Source organism: Anguilla rostrata, chromosome 7 (assembly GCF_018555375.3).
Source record: "Anguilla rostrata isolate EN2019 chromosome 7, ASM1855537v3, whole genome shotgun sequence".
NCBI classification, from domain to species: Eukaryota; Metazoa; Chordata; class Actinopteri; order Anguilliformes; family Anguillidae; genus Anguilla; species Anguilla rostrata.
The window spans coordinates 12,813,835-12,835,112 of NC_057939.1; the positions used below are offsets into that span (position 1 = coordinate 12,813,835).

The 21,278-nt window shown below is 48.7% G+C and overlaps 2 protein-coding genes across 2 annotated transcripts in view; one reads left to right on the forward strand and one right to left on the reverse strand.

Annotated features, from left to right (window-relative positions):
- Positions 1 to 4,639: 4,639 nt before the first annotated feature.
- Positions 4,640 to 7,354, forward strand: ndufb2 (NADH:ubiquinone oxidoreductase subunit B2). The gene is made up of 4 exons (XM_064342882.1): positions 4,640 to 4,860; positions 5,740 to 5,884; positions 6,407 to 6,547; positions 7,251 to 7,354. The coding sequence occupies exons 1-3, from the start codon at positions 4,775 to 4,777 to the stop codon at positions 6,509 to 6,511; spliced, it is 336 nt and encodes a 111-aa protein (XP_064198952.1). The 5' UTR covers positions 4,640 to 4,774; the 3' UTR covers positions 6,512 to 6,547; positions 7,251 to 7,354.
- Positions 7,355 to 7,403: 49 nt separating this feature from the next.
- The window catches only part of kdm7ab (lysine (K)-specific demethylase 7Ab), a 37,334-nt gene continuing 23,459 nt past the window's right edge, over positions 7,404 to 21,278 (reverse strand). Inside the window, 16 exon segments of the mRNA XM_064342879.1 lie at positions 7,404 to 11,748; positions 12,028 to 12,310; positions 13,173 to 13,213; positions 13,379 to 13,524; positions 13,943 to 14,124; positions 14,211 to 14,308; positions 14,810 to 14,976; positions 15,331 to 15,455; positions 15,854 to 16,084; positions 16,476 to 16,504; positions 16,507 to 16,561; positions 16,804 to 16,895; positions 17,041 to 17,147; positions 17,537 to 17,624; positions 20,276 to 20,438; positions 20,925 to 21,111. Of these exon segments, the coding sequence (XP_064198949.1) occupies positions 11,660 to 11,748; positions 12,028 to 12,310; positions 13,173 to 13,213; positions 13,379 to 13,524; positions 13,943 to 14,124; positions 14,211 to 14,308; positions 14,810 to 14,976; positions 15,331 to 15,455; positions 15,854 to 16,084; positions 16,476 to 16,504; positions 16,507 to 16,561; positions 16,804 to 16,895; positions 17,041 to 17,147; positions 17,537 to 17,624; positions 20,276 to 20,438; positions 20,925 to 21,111 (2,083 nt within the window). The 3' untranslated portion in view covers positions 7,404 to 11,659.

A 21,278-nucleotide genomic window follows, 5' to 3' on the forward strand; every position in this document is an offset into this window, starting at 1 on the left:
CATCTGTCGCAGCATTTAATGTGCCTTTGTAGGTTGTTTGAATAAAGAAATATATGTAAAATATATAAATTCTCTTACTACTCCTCAGCCTTGCTGGGTAGCATGCATCATCTGAGGTGATGCATGCTACCCAGCATCATCCAAGGTGTTTGATTATGACCGCACCAACTGGCTAAATTATAAAACAGTCACTGAATCTGCATGGGAAGTATTGTGTGTCACAGTTGGTCTATATAGAGGTGGGAGGGAGTATAGCTGGAGTAATACAATACCTGTCCATTGTCAACTGCTTAAGGCCAGTCATAAAGCACAATTAAATCTTACCTGGGTATTACAGCTACACCCCCCCCCCCCCTTTCCAATTCCTCCATGCAAAATTTGTTCTGGCACAATATCGGTGGACAGCAAATTTCAGGTCATAGATTTAAGGCTGGGTTTTGGCTCGGCAGAATATGGACCTCCTTTTTAAGCCATTCCTTTGTGTTCTTTGGGTCATTGCCCTGTTTGAACATGAATCTTTGTTCTAAATACTGATCTTTAGCAGACTGAAATGGGTTCAAGGATTTACCTGTATTTGACTCTGTTCCTCCTGCTGAAAAGAAACCCCATCACAATGCTTTATGGCAGGGACAGTGTTACCTTAGTAATGGGCTGTGTTTTGGGGGGGGGGCGGCTTGTGGCAAACTGCATGATCTGCATTAATGTTGACCTTTCTCAGAATTCACTTCTGTCCAGCCACTCTCACAGAGGCCAGATCTGAAGAGATTCTTGGTCTATGGACAGTTTCTCCCATTTCAGCCAATCAGCTCTGCAGCTTCTTTCCCCACAGTATTATAGCTGGCCTTTTAGTGACTTCTCTGACGATTGCCCTTGTCCGTTTGCTCAATATTGGAGGATGGCCTGCTGTTGGTATTGTCTGGGTTGTGGCATTTTGTTTCAGCAGACTTAACCATTACTCCAAGAAAAGAGGTCTTTATAACCAAGTTATTTCTCAAAGTTACATGGGCAGTTCCTTGATCTTCACAACAGGGCAGCTGATCTGACCTGCCATTTCAGTTCAGCCATGTAATTGAACACAGGTGGACTTTTATTGAGGGTAGAAAAATAGAGTATAAACATATTTTAATTTGGCTTTGCAGCACACCAAAATGAGAAATAACTGTTAGAAGATGTGTATCTGGCATGGCTGAAGTCCTCAGTTGAACAAAATGTTTTCTTTACTAGAATTCAATTAAAAAGTCTTTCAGTATGAGGTGATAGTTGATATTCTCATGAATTTTAAGATATGAAGTGTTAAGACCTGTGCTCGTAATGGTCGTTTCATTTCAGGTGCTTTTCTAGATCTTTATCACCTGCTGCCTGCTCCACCATCATCTCTGCTGCAGCTATCCAGAGAAGACGATGCAGCAGCTGGTTGCTGGGTGTCAAACAACCGTTCTCATGTAGTTCCACAGTTGTACAAGAATGCGTTTATGGGTGTCGCAATTCTGTTTGGATGTTTGGACCCGTCCTCCCTTGGGCTTGAAGGCTGCTTGAGAAAGCAAAACCGCTCACCAGGAAAGCACTATGTAATGAGCCTTTTCAAAAGGTTTGCAATGCGGTTGTTTTGTTGGGATATTCTAAAGCAAAATGTTTTAATCCCTATACTTAATTTTACTTTTGATAAACACAGGAAGAGACAGTATTGTGGGGCTTAAATGATGAATTGTTTAAACGGAAGACTACATTTCAAAGCATTACCTTAAATGGCAATCAGGCTAGCAGGTGTCTGCTCAACTGGCACATTTCACGTAATGGTCTCAATTCATTTTCCTTTGGATTATTCCAAGTTGTACAGTTGAACAGATTTTTTTTTTTTATCACCCACGCTTGAATAAAATGTTTTCATAAAATTATGACTGACAGTTGGCAACGGGAGAATAACGCCTGCAACGCACGTCAGAATTCCATAAACAGACGCAGCAGATCCGTGCATGTATCGATACCTGGTTTGCAAATATATAATGCTGCAGAAATATTCTGCTAAAAGTAAAATCCTCTGAATAATTATAAAATGTAGAGCCCGCTAACAATTATCTGGGGCATTTGGGCTTGTACATTCCTAAAAATAACCGATTCCAAAGCAAAGTGTACGTGTGCTTCTGTAAATTATCAAAATGGCAGTGAGCTGGGCAGCTTCATAAGAATGGTGTACTTTGCATATAAAACCATTTTTGACATCCGCATCTGTTCATTACACAGATAGCATTGGCTGCGCGTTCTGAAATGTCATTTCTGCTGGAACCTCGAACAGCTATTAAAAGGAAGTGCAAACGGTTACTGTCAAAGTATTACCAGTAAGCCTCGAAATTCAATATACCAACATGAATACCAAACATGTTGAATTCGATATGCTAAAAACATTTTCTTGGTCAGCGTTTTCTGCAAATATTAGCAACTGCACACCAAAGCGCATTTGGATCTCAGTGCCGGCGTTAATTGGCTGAATATGAATTTAAATAGCTTAGAGACTGAAAGACCGTTATGTGGCACCCATTAAGTCACTAACCTCGGCAGACGTGCTTATCTGTATATCCGCATTTAGAAACGAGTCACTACTGATGACGATACAGTAATTTAGGAATTAAAGAGGATGTTACCCTTGCGAACAACGCCTACGTTAAAATTTCTGACAAACAACCAAAGAGACCCGCATGCCAACACATTACAGAAGCAGTGTCGTGTAACATTAAAACATCCGTTATCCGCCGAACATTTATAAAGCGCCCCCTGGTGTGAGCTGAGAATAGTTACATTGTTGCGGTGCAGTAAAAAAAAAAAAGGGGGGACAGTTGTTTGAATGGGGTAATCAGTTTATTCCGATGTAGGTTGCATAGTTGGTTACGGTCAAGTTCCTGTCGCACGACGGAAATGCATTTCAGGTTAAAATACATACTGTTTCACCAAAGGTTTATAAATTGAAATCTCATCGGTTGGCGAGCCTCTGAAGTCCTAGTCCTGTAAAAACATTCTGTAGCCTATAGGACAGCAAAGTTCACAATAGTTTTCTAAGGTAAACTGGTTTAACCCCATTACGAATGGTGCTCAATATATCCCATAGAACATTTGCAAGTTAATATAGGTGATAAGCCATATATCTGCTTGTATTTATAGCCTAATGAGGAAAAAGATACTCACACACTATATTAAATGGCCCCAAGGAAAGTTTGATGGTGCAAGCATGTAATAGATCTCAAAAGGTCTTTGTTAGGTATACTTCATACTCCCAACACCTGTGCAATGTATGTGTCTTTATACTACCTTTCTCTTTACTAATAGGTAAGTCAACAGGATGCCAGGTGTCCCAGAATGTTCACAGCACCTTACCTGCTTTTCCCCCAGCAATAAATTTGGTTTCATTAAAGGCAGCTCCTAATAGGTTAAGTATGGCATACCTGGATGCACCATTATGCTTGAGCACTGGGTCAATATAATTTGCATTTTTCATCATTTATTGACACAAGCATCAGTCAGTGAAAACAACCTACAATGTATATTCTTTTACATTTGCCATGACAGGGGCTGTTACCAAAACTATTTCTATCTTCAGTGATGGAGGAGGCATGGATATTTTGCCAGTATAAGGTTGTTTTTGTTGATGTTTTTAGTGAAAAGTGTTTTGTGGCTCATACAGACAGAATCACCACAGATATGTCAAGGAACATTACCTCACAGACACCTCCACACCCCTGAAGGCTTCTGTGAAATTTAAAAACATGTAAATATATTTTGACTGATGAAGACGACTGGCCATGGACCCCACTCAACTGACTGACTGATTGAACCTGTCCTCCAGATAGCTCAGCATAATCCTAAATAAATTCTGTTAAATCATGACAGGTAATGTGCAACACACCATTTTTAACATTACAAAAGCAAATATAGAAAATAGTAAAGGAAGAGTGGCACTTATTTTATGTGAACACAACAGCCACATTTCTACCTTAATACTTTAAACGTTCTTTTAAAAACCATGCTTGATCCCTGTATTAGATTATACCATGTCGGATGAAACTCTGCTGCCAGTATATTGCACCTATAGGGCACTATTCTGTTTTTTTTTTTTTTTTTCCCATTTGTATTTTAAGTGCTATTAAGATAAGGATAATACTGTCTTTAAATGCCGTATAATAATAAAGCTAAACTAAGAATCTATGGTGTGCACTCTCATTTGTCAACTGATCCAGCAGAAAGTACTCTATCAGTACTAATACACTTAATGACTCAGGCTAGGATTTGGGATCGGGAAATGTATCGCAGATATAAGTCAGTAGTTAAAATACTGTACAATAAATGGTGAGAACTGACAATAACATGACCGCAAAAGAACCAGAAAAGGTCTCTGTCTCTCTCTACTGGTGAGTCAGGGAACCATTACCCGATGGTTTAACGTAGGCGTCAGAATCCAGCCCTGAAGGGTCGCAGTGTCTGTAGGTTTTCTGTTTTTCCATCGCCAGCCGTTGATTGGGTAAATAACTGATACACCTAGTAAGCGTTGTTTTGATCGGGATTTTCGATACGAACCCAAAATAATTTTTTGTTTTAGTTTTGTTTTTTTTATTGGCTGCCGTGGATTCGTCAAGACCACAAAAGAACGTTCCCTCCAGCCGTCCAATCACGACGTTTGTTATTAGTGGCCAACAAGGCCCAGTTCATTTTGGATGAGGGAAGGTGACATTTGTAGCGTATGGTATGGTGTATGAAAGTGGGGAGAGGGAACAGTAAATAAAGTAACATGTCTTCTCTTGGAAGAACTGTGGGTGTGCTCCGAGCCGGAGTGCAGCTTCTAAGACGGGGCCCTCAGAAAATGGTCGTCAGAAAGTAAGTAGGAAGCTTGGGGTAACAATTTCTAGCTAATGTTAGCTGGTTAACGGAGGCAGCTAAATAGGCTGTAACGCATACAAAACTAGCTTGCAAGTCAGTTTTACCGATACCTGAAAGCATAACGAACGTTATGTTTTAGACTAATGTTCGCTAACTTGTCATTTATGGTACGCATTGCTTCAGTTAGAACAATAAAAAAAATAGGTAGATGTAACAATTTCAATTTGTCATAGCTATCGTAGCTAGCTCGAAATAAAAAGCTAACACACGTCACAATCGTTAACGTTATTTAATGTTACAACTGTTAATTTGACCTATTGTATTGCTAATGTTCGTATATATAGCCTTTAAGATAAGAGTGCAGTAATAATTATTTTTATATTTGCTAGCTATCGATATATAGGGGTAACCTTACTGGTCCTGTTAGCTAGCTAGCTAGCTAGCTAATGTAGCTAGATGGCTAGCTAACGAGTAAAACATCCAGTGGGTGGTGCTGTGGAATTGCTGTACGCGTAATAGACGTGGATAAACGGGCAAAAGCGTCTAAAACGCCATGCAGCAATGTTGAACTAACCTTGCGGCATCTTTAGTATTGCTTTTAAGTATTGTCTGAACCATAAACACAGAACACGTGTGCATTGCGATAGGCAACGTCATTCAACGACTTTGTGTCTTTTCGCTTCTGTTATGGCGTTGTCTTGTAGAATAGTATGAAAGTGAGTTGTGATTGTCGATAAGTATCCAATATACTTATTTTATTTGACGAAATTAACGTAATCTGTGACGACCAAGATAGTGGACCTGCGTTAGTGTTCAGTGTGTACCTGTGCGTGACTGCTCGTTCGCTCATTTGAATGCTGTCTTTTGTGTTTTTAGAGCTGGCGGCGGACCTCACATTGAGGCCCAGTACAGGCAGTTTCCTCAGCTCACCAAGAACCAGCACTTCCAGGCAGAGCTGCTGAGTGGTGCCATGTGGTTCTGGATCCTGTGGCACTTCTGGCATGACCCAGATGCAGTGTTTGTGAGTGAAGTGGCGACAAGTTGCTAAAGTGTGCCTATTGCCTGTGTTGCTTCTGGACTCAGATTGTGCCCACACACAACTTATCTCAAATCTGCAAGTGTGGGGACAATTCCACTTTTCCCCAGCCCTTGAAAAATAGTGTAATGCGGGGCAGCTGGACAGCTAGCTGAAAAGCAAGCTAGCCAGTCTAGCTACCCTCGGTGCGTCTCCTCCTTTCCCCCACTACCTCTTGTCTCCTGCCTGGAAGTATGTGGAGGGAAGGAGAGGAGGAGACCAGTTTGAAGCCGCCTCACCAATACAGTTCTGTGCGCTTCACTCATCTCCTCCAACATTGGGACACTGGAGGGAGGGAGGACATTGCTTCCTATTCAAACCAGAATCCTCAACATAATGTTGCAGGTTGTGCAGACAAAGCATTTACCCATCCACAGCCACAACGGCTTGTGTGTCTTGATAATTACACCATCACCTTTGTCTGAAGCCAGAGTGGCTGGTGATTCTTAAACTTTCTTGTGTGTTCAGGGTCACTTCCCCTGGCCTGATGCCTCCAAGTGGACTGATGAAGAACTGGGGATCCCACCACTTGGTGAGGGGGAGGAAGAGGGGGAGGATGACGATGATGAGTGAAGAAAGCCTCGCTAACTTGTGACCCCCAGTCTCGAGGTAAAGGCAATCCCTGTGTAACAGAACATCTTTATCCCGAAACCGCTTAAAATGTGATGTTTCTCATCTCAGAACTTAAAGGATGATTCAGAGGAGAAACTAAGTGTGGCATACATTCCCAGAGGAAGCAGATGCTAAGCCTCAGGCCATTCAAAACAGGCCTGGTCACTCCTTTTGCTCTCTCTGGAAAGACTGACCTTGTCTCACTGATTTCCTATGAGCTTTGCTACTGCTGGCAGTGTGGTTATCTGAAACATTGTTAGAGGGTAGGTAGTGGGTAAAATTTGGATTTGTACTGGTACCATTAGATTGAATCCATAACTTTTAAAAAATGTAATGTGACATACATTAAAATGTCTGCTTATTAATAGCACTTTGCCACATTGTGTGTGCAGAATTTCATCCTGGAATCTTTTTTCCTTTCTTATTTTTAAACTGCTAGTTCTACTTGTTTGGGTGGTAATTTGCATCAGTTTAAATTAATTTGGGTGATTTCTCTGTCAGTGCTTCAGTTTCTACCTCAGGTCTTGTCCTTCTCACTTAATCTCCTCTCAAGACTGCAGTCATGTTGCACAGTATAGGGCAGTTGTGTGGAGGTGGTTTTCTTTAATCTTTTGAAGGCCGAGCACGGGCAAATAAACAGGCCGTGTCGTCTCATGGGCTATTTATGACTGAATTATTGTTCTCTGTCCCCTTGTCTTAGTGTGCTGGGCTACTGCTGAGGAGTTGGACCATGTCTTCAGTCGGACGAGCTGAAAGGCTTCAGCATTGTACATAGAGCAATAAAGTAAACTGCTGTCTGCTAAATCCCCCTGTTCTGTGTGATGATACTAATGACAGAAATTTCCACAGTGTAAACAGTTTGATTGCTTTTATTTTATTTTGGAAATTTAATTTTTAAAATTTATTTAAACAAAGTCAATTTCAAACAATTTTTGAGTCCTGGCCAAAGGGCTAGTGAAACAACACAACCAGAAACAAAATTGACTAAGAAATCTTATTTTAATATTTACAGGCCCATTCTGAGATGCAGAAATTAATATTCAAGATGCATTGCAATGGTTAACAAAGATCTACACTTCTCGTTTTTTAAAAATCAAATATGAAAAACAACATTTAAAAACATCCAAATGACTGAAGGAATCAAGGTAAAGGAAAAGTACACACCATGACCATCAATACTTCCATTCACAATGATCAAAAACAAATGCCAAAGCCAAATAAATACTGTACAATTAATAGTACTGCATATAAAACATCCCGCCTGCAGGTCAGTTACATGATTACCAAAAGGTGTATGACCAGCAAACGTGTGGAAAACGAAACTAGTGTCATGAGATAATCCGGTTGAATGGTGGAAAGAAAAAAAGGAACAAGAAAATGCCCGTTCAGCTCTTCAGTGTAGCTTTAATTTTTTCCTCATAGGATAAAATTAAATCAAGCGTATTTTTTCATTAGCTTGGGATGCGTCGAAGCGAAATGCTTGAGCATTAGCACTGAGTTCCCCGCAAGGGCTGCTTAACAGGCCAAACAGCTAGCACCTTGCGCTAACGAGAGCTTAATACAGGGCATGCGAGCAGGCTGGAAGTCACACTTTGAACCGGGGGACTTTGAGTCTGGTGTCGTTCAAAGGTGACAGCTACACTAGCTTAAGCCTGGATGAAATTAGTGCAATACGTCTCGGCAGGCAGCAGGTTCGTGAGTCCGCGGGATGGGTTAACTGTCCGTCCTGACATCATCGGAGGCCGCTAAGCTAGCCTTTTGTGTTCTCTGTACAGAAACGCAATATTTAACAACAGACACGTGTCAACAGGTCAAACGAGAGAGGTTTGTTTTCCGCATGAATACACGTATGCAGTGGCACGCAAAAACATTTTAAATCTCAACAGACGTCAAAAAGCATGGATCAAGAGCAGTTTGAGCACCAGGCAACTTTGTCCTTGCACATCGTTGGATCGGAGATCGGTTAGAATCTTGCGCTTTGCTGCAAAATCGAAAGACAAATGGCACCCAGCAGGATAGAACGAAATGTGTCAATTCCTCGTCCAAAAGTAGGTTTGGGAAGATTCGAGATTTCCTTGGAGTTCACACACGCACACATAAAACTGTCGTAGTGAAGGAAGACTACCTATATGCAGTTTCTCATATCACGAGGACAAACACACAACATGAAGCGAGGCCGGTGAAGTCTATGATACAGGCACACAATGTTATGAGGAGTTAAAGGTTGCTGGAGGTCGTACATGGATATTGGAGAAGTGTTTATTGGCTCGCTGCTCGCTGCTGGTGACGAAATCGGAGGTCTTTTGACAGCGGAATCTGTCCCTGAGAAGAAGTTCTCAATACAAACACTGACCAAAAAGCACCAGATCATGGGAATCCCAATTCTGGAAAAAAATAAAATAAAACCAGGACCAAATCCAACATTTTCTGCCACAGGGATTCAAATTCTCAATTACAGTTACCTGAGGGCTCAAAAGCCAGCGTAGAATGGACTGGGAAAGGGAAAACGCACTGGAGTTCTGACTGAGTGGTGCACCCCACACTGTGACAGAACTGGCACCGCGTTTTTAAAAAATACACATTTCTAGATTAACATGCGGTTCGATGCCTGGGCTCCCAAGGAAAAATACTGATAAATATGATATGGGTTAAAGTGGAGATCCATCTCTTTCAATAGCCGAATCAGTAGCCATAAATACACCCAGTGCACGAGCACTCAGTGTTAGCACAAACGTATCTTCTAGACATCATTACTTGAGAAACCAGGAAACAAACGTTCCAACTCTTCTTAAAACAGGCCACTCTGGTTAAAAACAGAATACAAAAAAACTCAAACCGTCTTCTCTTTGTCCCGTCTGGAGGAAGTGTGGAATCACGGTCAACACATCTGTGGTACACAACCCATACTGCTCAAGAGACTAAATGCTAAAACAGCCAGGTGGATAGGTATTAAAACCATATTAAACAGACATGACACAAATATAAAAAAGCAATGTTAGGCTCATAAGGAAAGCAAGAACACCAGTAATTCACGATCAGAATTGTGTTAATTCACAAAATACACCCAAAAGAAAGATTAGAAGCCAAAACTAGAGAAAGCATGTTGTGACCTATAATGCTACTCAACAGTGATCGCTGTTGGATTGATCATTATCACATCAAGATAGGCCATGTTTTCAACGGGATGGGTATATGAGAACTTGAGGAAAAATGATCCCTTTCTACTGCTATCCCTAAATGTGGAGGCTTCACATTAAAACAGAATACAGCTCACCTTATTTTAATAATAATAAATACATCCATTCAAAAGCCATCAAAAATAAACATTGAAACAAACACCAAAAGGAAAAAAAGAAAAATAAATTAAGCCGAAAATGATTTCTGTCTGTCATTTCTCTATACACTATTTAATGCTTCAACATCATTTAATGCTTTAAACAAAGTAAACCTCTTTTTTTTTTGCTGTTTTAAAAACATTTTCACAGCAGCACTCCAAAAAGCTCCTGTCTTCCACTGTCTGTCAGATAGGGGGCGCCAGAGGAGTTCATTTGATATTCTGTCGTCATTCTGCCTAAAAGCAAAACTCTCCACTCTTTCAGCTCCATCACCTTTTGTAGCTTGGGTTTTTACAGTAAATTTACAAACGAAAAAAAAAAAAAAAATATGTGACCTGTACCACAGAGAACTATCCCATAGAAACACCACACCGTTCATTTTAAAGCAATGCCACGGCGATATGGCTTGGCAACATAGCTGCATATGGCTTTCTCTCAGGCTGAAAAACTTGATTGAGACATTGAGCCAGGAGACTCCCAGCGAACACGAACAAGCACTGAAAGGGACGTGCGGACAGACGGCGGGACATCGCCGGACAGAATGCGTGACAATGAGGTACGTTTGCGAAGCCCCGAAAGTGACCGCGTTCGAGGGGAACGCAGATCGCGTTCCTGAAATCCACTCTCTTCCGTTACCGTAAACCCTGTGACAGCAGGGAAGACCGGAACTTTCTAAGAGTGCTGCGCGTCAGCCTCATCCCTCCTTTCTGCATTATTGCTGGCGTGAATGTGATGGTGGTGGGTGGGGGAGGGGGTATTACAAACTTGAGCACCATTTTAAAATATCAGTTCCTCACCTTAGCACCCTTCTTTTTTTTTTTCCTGGAGACGGGTGTCCCAGCACAAGACGAACAGTCTCGAACAGTCCCACGAACAGAACCGGAAATCCAAATCCCACTCAGGTAGCATGAATAAGCAAGCAGGCCCCACATGCTATTCTTGGCGTTAGTGCAGTAGGTTTGCTTGATGTTACAGTGATTTGTTGAGGGGGAGGGGGCAGGGGGGCAATACCTAAGTCATAAAAAGCAGGTGGAAAAAGCTTCGGGAAATACAAGTTGCCTGTGGCCAAGATGCAAATGTTGTAGTATCAATACAAAGGGTTGGTTCAATTCAATCCCGGACGATGTTTCTCGGGGGGTGATCTCGGATGCCGGGGCCAGCTGATGACGTCCGGCTGATCCAGGATCAGCTTCCGCTACGGCGTTTCTGCGGAATTCGGAACGCCCCCCGCTTGAAGCTGGATTTCCGCCGAGATCAAATCTATCCTAGCGAAAACATCTATGATCCCTGCTCATTTCCATGGCTTCAGGTTCTGGGCTCTGTCTGGTCTGTTGTGTTTCCATCGGTGTGAGCGTGCGTGTGTGCCTCTGAGTGAGTGTGTGTGTGTGTGTATGCCCGTGCACACACACATGCCTCTGAGTGAGTGTGTGTGTGTGTATGCCCGTGCACACACACATGCCTCTGAGTGAGTGTGCATGTGTGTATGCCTGCCCGTGTGTGTGTGTTTTCGTGTGCGGGCCCAAGCTTATGTGGGGAAGCCATGCACCTGCTAGTGAAAATCTGATACCCTGTCACTTAAACTTACACAGTGAGCGTGAGCTAGTGTTCAAGGTCTGTCTAGGCAGTAATTCCTATAGCATAGCACTTGTCTCTCCACGGCTAAAACCGATATACCAACATGGGGAGGGGGGGGGGTGGGGGGTGGTACGGGTTTCCTTTCCCAGCTCAGGCTGGAAACAACAGTGTCTTCACTTCCTGTCTCTTTTTCAGGGCGCTACACAAAGAAGCGACTGTGCCGGCTCAGTTTGAGGATCTTCCCCAGTCTCTGCTTGGCGGTGGCCATGCCCTTCTTGGGACGTTTGCCTGAAAAACAGCACAGAACACAAGCCAGCCCGTCAAACACAAGGCCGTGACTAAAGACAAGCAGCAGAACTGAGTGACCAGCCCAGGCCCCAGGCAGATCAGGGCTTTGTCAAAATATCCCATGAATACGACGAGCAACCTCACTATGGTCAGCTCAGTCAGCTCAGAGCGATAAGCCGCTTCATTCTGCAACCATCGTCCGAGTATCAAGAGCAGGGCAACTCAAAATGGGGTAGAGAAGGCCGCGAAGACAGTCACCCCGCAAACCGGAAAACTAACCTTTCGTGGCCTGGTTGCTGATGGGCGGGGGGTTGGAGGCGGGCCTTTTGGAAGGGTGCAGGGGAGGGGACAGGGAGGTCTCGCTGTACTGGTAGTCTATCCCCGGGCTGGTGTCCCGGCGCGGCGGGGTGGAGCGGTTCGGCGAGAGCCCGTGATTGGACCACGCCTCGCTGCTGCTGCTGCTGCTGCTGCTGCCGCCGCTGCCACCACTGCCCTGGCTGTCTATGGAGCTCTTGCTGCCCTGGATCCTCTGGTGGAGCTCCGCCTCCAGGTGAATCTCACCCTGAGAGAGACCGGAGAGGGAGAGCAGCACGGTGAGCGGGGTCTGTCACATGACCCTTCAGGCCACAGACGCAGTCCAGAATGTAGAATGTAGAATGTACCGCATCGAAAACACACAAAAAAAGCCAGAAAATGATTCTGGGTATCACAATTTAAAGTTACTAAGAGACACTCAAAGACACTCAATCTCTCAAAAGGAATGAGCAGAGAATTTTAGGTTTAAAAGGGATTAATACAGTGGATTGCAGACGCTACGTTTAAGGCCAAGTTCTTGCACACAGTCATTAATACATTGAATAGCATGCCAGCGCTCAATGAGAAACAGACTTTTGGAGATCAGGCTTAACTGCTACATCTATATCTGCATACTCCAGATTGTTGGCAAAATGACAAGCCTTGGACAAGGTTGAATGGCCTGAATCTGTCAATGAACTTTCTTTTTTAAAGGTGTTCACAAAGTGCGGAAATGTCGATTCTGAGAAATTAATAGGCCTAAACTTTGTGAAAAAAAAAAAAATGAAGTAGGAAACCCTTGTAATGCATGCATCGTACACATAGATGTGTGTGCGTGTGTATGAGGCATAAGAACTTTTGTCACATATATCAAACCCAAAGGCCAAAAATCGCTATCCAGAAAATAATTACCCACAAAAGTTCTGTGTTAAAAAGTTGCAATTGCACCCATTTAATTGAGACAATATGGCTCCATGCCCACCAGGCTATTAAAAAATATCCTTTCATTATGCATTAGATAATGCCTAATGCAGCAATAGGCAGGATGCCCAGGTATGAGCTTATAAAAGAACAGCTTTCAGGCCCAGTCATCTGAGAGCAGTGGTGTGACTCTGCTGTTTGAGGGTTACCTGGCTGAGGGTGGACTCTCCTCGGCTCTCCTCTTCCTCACCTACAGGGCAGACACAGTAACACACGGTCACACAGAACCCAGCACACACGGACCTGTCCCTGCGTATGAAACACTCACACTGGCCCCTTACACACACAGCATACACACCCTTACACCGCTGCCTCCTGCACAACTCACGCAACGCCTCGAACAGAGAGACCGTACCACAGTTTGGCGAGCGGCGGGCCGGGCTGGACCACCAGGGATCCTGAGAGGTGGCGCCCTCCTCTGGCCGCTGCGGACACAGCAGCCCTGCCATGGACAGCATGCCCTGAATAGCCTCTTCTGTGCTTGGCGAGGTAGGACGTTCTCTGCAAAAAGATCAGCAAAGACAGTTAAAGCCAACAAACGACTTGCTTTGATGTCTTCAATGACAGGAAGGGTATTCTCCGTATGTAAATGATTTAAACTGGTAGAAACCAAAATGAACTGCTATATTTGAGGATTTGATTGGGGTTAGAATCATAATAAAACCAAAGATAACCCAAAACGTGTAAAAGCACAACAGATTGCAGAAGTGAGAACTCCAAAAACAGCTGACTCATTTTACATTTTACAAACCATTTCCCTCAATACAGTGATGAGAGAAACTACATGAACCATTTCTGGAAATAAATAGAGGAACAGCTGGTGGTGAAATGTCTTGGAAAAACCCCAAACTGCAGGTGCATTCAAGCCCCCATCCCTACCCACATCCCTGCCCACATCCCTGCCCCCATCCCTGCCCACCTTTTGAGTGGTTTGCCGTGGTGCCGGTGTCTCTGACTGGCCTGGTACTGATCTGGCAAGCGCCCTGAGCCTCCTCGGGCCTCGCACTGTGAGGACACCACCTTCTCCTCCTCCTCCTCCTCATCATCCTCCTCCTCCTCTTCCTCCGAGCTCCCTGAATCTTCCTCTGAAGAGTCTTTCTGCTGGGAGGAGCGAGGGAATCCAGGTCAGCACTGGCGGAAACAGGAGCCAGCTCCAGCAGAGCTGGAGAGCGGACCCAATGCCTCACCTGTGTAGTGCAGCTGTCGTCAGACCCCGAGTCAGACGCCTCAGAGTGCCCTGACGACCCTCCTTTCCTGAGTTCCGATTTCCTGCTTTCCAAAAACACTGCGGAGACAAAATGAGGGCGGTCGTAAGTTTGCGTGCGCAGCTTAAGAAAGGGAGTCCATCCTCCGCTGGCCCGCCCAGTGTAACGGTTCACTCAGAATGAAGCGTAACAGAAATGTGAGGAGAGATCTGAAAGGGTAAACTGGGCTGGGCGGGTTAATCGAGGTGAGTTCCCCTTATGGAAATGAAACATACTGGATACACACAAATGGTTCTGCTGGGAAACACAGTTATCATTATATTCTCCCATAAGGCCGCATGTTCGCAGCGCCCTGCGGTGCGTTTGACTGCGTAAGGGCCGCTGGGATAAAAGCGGGGCCCTGGAGAGGCAGCTTCGACCGCGGCGCGCACGGAGGTTCCACAGAGCCACAGGCTCCCTGTAATTACCGCTTCGAACCGCGGGCCGATTACCGGGCCCCCGGTTTGGGTCACGACGACGGCTGACGCGGGCCGTGGGTCGCGCGGCGTAGGGAGAGAGCGCGGCCGGAAGGCGTGACTCACCGCTGAGGTGTCTGGGCTTCTTGTCCCGGTCCGCGGCGCCGTGGTGTCCCCGCCCCCCCGGCTCGCCGCTCTCCGCCCTCGTCCTGGCGGCGTCCCTCTGCGAGCCCGCCGCCCGCTCGCCGTCCGACGTCCGCGCGCTCTTCTCTCTGGAAGGCTGCCGCTGGTCTCTGCACACACACACACACACAGGGTGTATAGGTCAGAGGTCAAAGGGCACAGTGCACACCGATATCCGGAGCAGGCACAGCTCGACTCATCTTACAGTTTCCCGATGCCACATAGAGCAGCCGTGAGATCAGTGACGTGTCCTAGCGCTCCGTAGCTACAGAAATAGAGTGAAGTGGAACTTTGTGTACGGGGGAAAAAGGATCATAGAGTCCGTGTGATGTCGGTGTGAGTCAGTGCCTGTGTCTGTACTGTGTCTGTACTGTGTGAGGTGTGAGTCAGCCCTTGCGTGAGAGGGGCCCCTGCTGGGGGGGTGCTCAGTAGCCGCTGCAGTAGGCCCACAGTTTGACGCTCACCTGATTATTTTGCCGTTGCACAGCACCAGACGCAGGTTGCTGGCCAGGCTGCTCTCCATGGCGGCCGCTGACGCTGTGGAGGCCTTGTTGAACTTCCCGTTCACCCGGGAGCTGAAGGGGATGTCCTGAGAGATGGGCGGGACCACGAGACGCACGTTAACACCGACAGGACAGTCAACCAATCAGCCACAGAGCCTCTGTCAAAGCATATCTGTCACAGAGCCCTGTCACAGAGCAATGTAAAAACACAAACTCCAGAGCCGACCGGCAACACACCGAAATAATATCCACTGACCACCGGTTTAAGAGAACCAAGAAAACACCCAGTGCCTGTGATTAGTGGTTCTAACTTTTTAATATCGGGACCCAAATTTTAAATTGAGTACCTGTCAGGGGCCCATCAAATACACATAGCAGCATAGCCTAGTGGACTACAGACTCATTCCGGGACCCACCTCACACACTCCCGCCACACATTCTTAAGCTGTGGGTCCTGAGTGAGGGGACCGTGGGGGGAGCTCACCTCCTCGAAGGGCTCCACCTCCAGCCTCCGCAGCACCTCCCGCGTGTGGAGCTCCAGGATGTCCAGGTTGGAGGGGGTCTTGGGGGCGTGGTGGTCCCGCAGCCTCCGGGCCGTCCGCCGCGAGTGGGACCCCCGCTCCTGCGTCCACCGCGTCGTGGGGCACGTTCCGCTTCCCTGAGATTTCGCCGGCTTACCTCCACCGCCGCCGCCGCCGCCGCCGCCTTGCTCCTCCTGCAGCGGGGAAGGGCAGATTCGGCCAATCAGGAGAGAACCGAATCCGCAGAATCCTTCGGTGAAAAAATACACACCTGCGGGCTCCTCAACGGTGTGCACCCATTTGTGGAAAAAAACAACAACTCTGTAGCTAACAAAACCACTATTTGAGATCCAAGATCAGCAAGGATCTAACTTACCATCGAAAGGTCTGGTTTCAAACCCCAGAAAAGAGGGGCTAACGTCCTCCCTTTCTTGGCAGGATGGCACGCGGCCTGTCCGAAGCCCTAAACCCCCCACCCCCACCCCCCACCCCCTCCCCGGTACACGGCTGCCACGCCCACCTGCCGGAAAGTCATACAGGGTAAAAGCGGCCCCTCCCCTCCCCCCCGCTCGGGGCTGGGCTTACCTCCTGGTAGCGGATTTCCTTTGTGAGCTCTTTATCAGATGGTTGGGCCTGATGTGATCCGGAACCTCGCTGGCCGGTTCCGTGGCCTGGAGATGGGGGGGGGGGGGAACAGAGGGGGGGGGGGGGAGACAATGAGGGGTCTGTGCGGTGGGCGGCGGCTCTGGTTTCCCGCCGCGTACGGCGCTCCGCGGTAGCGCCGCCCCTTCGCCGCTCTGAGGCACCATTACACCCGCTCCCCCGCTGGAGCGTCACGTGTCACACACACGAAAAAAACACCCATAAAAACACTGAAACGCGGTTCACTGGCTCTGCCCCGGGAGTGCCTTACCTCTCGCTTCAGCCAGCTCTTCAGTGCAGTAGTTAAAGCTTTCAACCCCTCCATCAGGTAGGCTGGAGGCTGGCAGCTGTCTTCGCGCAGTTCTGCCCAAACGACACCCAGAAAAGGGGAGGGGAGTCAGCGTGCTGCAGGTGACGGACGGGAAGGTCACGCTCCCTCCCCCCTGACATCCCGGTGACCCCTGACCCCGGGGGCGGGGCCTGGGAAGCGATCGGGAGTTTGGCTCACCTTTCAGGGTCTCCAGCAGGTTCTTGGCCACGTACCAGCAGATGGCCTCGAAGTAGGGGAACTTGAAGAGGTCGGGCGTCTTCAGCCGCCGCTCCATCTCATAACACCTGCAGGGTGGGGGGTCACGAAAAGGTCAAAGCCAGTCAGGGTCAGGCTTCACGCTCCAACCGCAAGCATATCCGCTGTGCTTTTGCTGCTATGGGAGGGGGGGGCGGGGGGTGGGGGGTGGGGGAGGCTTTAAACATCAAGGGACAGTCCTGTTCAAATTTCGGGAACAGAGTAGCATTTCATGACTGGGTTCACAAAACATTATCTTACTGACATTAATAACAAAAAAAACTGGAAGGTTAGAAGCCTAGACCAGGTGGACCAAACTGATTAAATGAATCAGCAGTGCACTACGGCTTGTAAGCCAGACTCCGATCGCAGCTGTAGCAGGGGGAAAATGGCCACCGCAGTGGCATCACACAGTGAGGTGAGGTCACCAGCTGCTCACCTGAGCTGCATGCCTATGTTAAGGTTGTGAAGGAAGTTGCCCCCAAACGCCATGCAATCCTGAGAGGTGAGAACGGCATGGATCCATCCTGCAGGGAGAGAAGCGCAGAGGAGACTCAGGAGAGGGAAGTGAGGGAAGCTCTGAGCGCGGTCAGCAGGCTGCAGGCTTCTGTGCCTGGCTGCACATCTCCAGATAAAAGCACTGCTCTGCGCGCTGAAGAACATGAGCAGCCAATGAGAGGCCAGGCAGGCCGGGGCGGAGGATACAACCAAACACACCCCACATACCCTCCACCGCCCCCGCCCCGCGCCTCCGGGGCCAGGGAAAGACTCCCGGACCCAGCGGACCGCTGTCGGGGAAGGGGAATCCCATCATGCACTGCGGCGGCATTAATGCGGTTTTCAGATCTTCGGTCCCAGGAGGGACGAATCAACAACTCCAAAGCCCGGTTTACATCGGTTGCCACGACAAAGGGAGGGCGTGGCGGCCGGCGGCGGAGCCTCCAAACAGGCGTGACGCCGCGGGCTTTAAACATGATGAATGCCTCGGTCACGGACGCTGCACGCCATGATGCGGCCCTGGCAGCGGAGGCTGCCGCCATTACACGGCTGAGCGGCGGCCGGGCCCCGCCCCCCTCCCCTCCCCTCCCCTCCCGGGCCTCAGCTCCCGAGAGCCGGCGAGCATGTGGGCCAGGCCGCGTGACTGCTGCCCCCCCCCCCCCCCAAACGCGCTGTGACAGGACGGACGGACGGAGCGAGGGCAGCCCATAAAGGACGGTGACATTCGAGCGAAGGCTGGCTCACAGCGCTGCCAGCTCTCCCGCCAGGAGCTCTGAACCAGGCCGGAGGAAACCCGCCAAACGCAAGGCTCCGTCCGCCGTCCGCAACGGCAACTCCGCTTCCCTTCCCGCGACCTCACCGGTTTAAACAAGGTCACCTGCAAAATGCATTCTGGGACCCTGCTGCGCTTGTAAAGCTAATCGGAGTTCTAAAAGAAAAGAAAAATACAGTTCACATCAAGCACAATCGCACAGTCAGGTGTACAATCGCACAGTCAGGTGTACAATCGCACAGTCAGGTGTACAATCACACAGTCAGGTGTACCATCGCACAGTCAGGTGTACAGTCCAAGCGTACACCTTGCACAAGGTCCAGAAACACGGGCTGGCAACGCTTCGTTTGCTGCTCAGCTGATTGGCCTCTTGATGTGCCACACACCTGCAGAACAGACCGCTGGCTTGTTTAGGTCTGTAATAACCATTTCCCAGCACAGTCCCCGTTCTACTGAACCCAGATGCCTGGACTGCTGTTCTCACTGTGCTGCTTGGGGCAGTTTCCTGTTTTACTTTCCCTTGGTGACAGCAGTGGTCAACTTTGCCTTTCTTAAAATGGGAAATGTCGTTCGCTTGTTGTTTTTGGCAGCCAGCGTGGAAAAATTCTGGATACTAGATTTTTTTGAAGTTGTAATGTAATAACGGGTAATGATAATGGCAGGAGACTGGGTCCCAGGTTTGGATACTGATGGGGATGGGGGTCCCAGGTTTGGATACTGATGGGAGATGGGGGTTCCTGGTTTGGGTACTGATGGGGATGGGGGTCCAGGTTTGGATACTGATGGGAGATGGGGGTTCCTGGTTTGGGTACTGATGGGGATGGGGGTCCCTGGTTTGGATACTGATGTAGATGGGGTCCCTGATTTGGGTACTGACGGGGATGGGGGTCCCTGGTTTGGATACTGACGGGGATGGGGGTCCCTGGTTTGGATACTGATGGGAGATGGGTGGTTCCTGGTTTGGGTACTGATGGGGATGGGGTCCCTGGTTTGGGTACTGACGAAACAGGATTGACAGGATTGTTCTGTTTGTGGTTCTCCTTTGGGAATGCGGTGTACCAGCTGTGGGACTGTTGCCTTGACCCGGGTTCGGGGGGGGGGGGGAGGACCGGGGCAGGAACCAAGCTTCACAGCGGGAAACGCTCGAGATCACACGCACACCATCAGCTGTGAAAGCTTTCATACCCCCCCACCCCCCCCACCCCACCCACCCCAGCTGAGGAATGCAGCACTCACTCACAGGAAGCCGCTGAGATTCTGCTGTAATCACTGTACACATACCCTCTAAGACATAAAAACCGCACACGCGCGCGCTCTGATATGCCATCAGCGATGTTCCGCACATCAGCTGCGAGCAGGTGCCAGCTGCACACTCGTCCCTGCCCTCTAATCAGCGAGCAACGGATTTCAAAATGGCCGCCCAATCACAATATTTCTGGAACCATCCAAAAACATCCAAATTGTCGGGGGGGGGGGGAGAAAGAAGAACATACTGATTTCTGAGACAGCCGGAGAGAGCTGTGCGTTTGTCCGGAGATGAAGAGGAAGGGGAGTTAGCGTGGCGCGGGCTCTCCAGCCTCGGGGTGGAAGACACAAATCACCGCGGCTCGGCGGGAAAACCGCATCAAAGGCGGGACGCTAGGCGCTGAGTGGAAAACCATCCCTGCGGCCGCGCCTCCAGCTGCCTTCCATTAGCGCTGCGGCGCGGAGCTTTTCAAACGCGCTCGCTTCTGTTGACGTGTAAAAACAGGAAACCAGCGCACCAGCCGTCTTTTTTTTCCCTCCACGCGCGGCTCTCTTTGACCGGTAAACTGGGGCCGTGAAGCGGACCGGACTGAGATGGCGGTGCGGGGGGGTGGGGGTGTGGGGGGGGGGTATTAGCCGTTAGCCTCAGGCCCATTCTCTCACCTGTGGGAACGAGAAGGGTGGTTCCCTGCCGCACCACACACTTGTAGCACTTGTCCACCTTCTCCCCGAAGAACACCTCGCTCTGGTTGGGGGACGAGCTCCACGCCTCGTATAGTGCAAGGTTCGCCGGCGTCGGCTTTATCAAGTAAAAAATCTTTTCGCCCTTCAGGGGGGGGAAAGAGAGCAGGATCGGGAGAGAGAAGCGTTAGTTAATCAAGGCTGCTGGCGTCCAGACGACCTCACACACACACACACACACACACACACAGACACACACACAGACACACACACAGACACACACACAGACACACACACAGACACACACACACACACACACACACACACACACACACTTCGTCTGATTAAACTGCGGCCTGTGTGCTGCAGTGCGGATCATAAATAACGGGCCTCTGTCGGCCCGCACCTGAGACGGCACGACCTGAAACACAGACGCTCGCCCCCCCCGCCCCCCCCCCAAAACCGCTCAGCTCCCACCCCAATAACCAATCAACACAGGCTGCCGCACCGCCAGACACACCACCGATTGGATGTTCACGTGCAGAGAATGACACGTGGCCAGCGTGTCCCAGCACACGCGTGTGGACGGAGAACACGCGTGCCGGACGCGGGACAAGGGCGTGGGCCTTACCCAGAGCACGTGGTACCACACAGAGGTGCCCCCGAAGTCTATGTGGAAGTCCGTGTAGCTGTCCTTCACCCCCATGAGGCAGTACTTCTGCACGAAGGGCTTGGGGAAGAAGGAGTCGTCGGGCCAGTAGTTCTCCACCCAGGACATCTTCTGCGCGATGTCCGGCACCACCACCAGCTCCGCCATCCTGCGGGCGGACCGCACACGCACGCTTGAGCCCGGGTCAGAGCCTCCGGCACCCCACACGCAGCCGAACACACAGCCCTCGCCGGGAAGCGTACCGCCCCCGTTCGTCTCTGCTGGACAGGTACGGTCGTACTGGCAACAGCACCGCAGACAGCTGCAGATTAACGG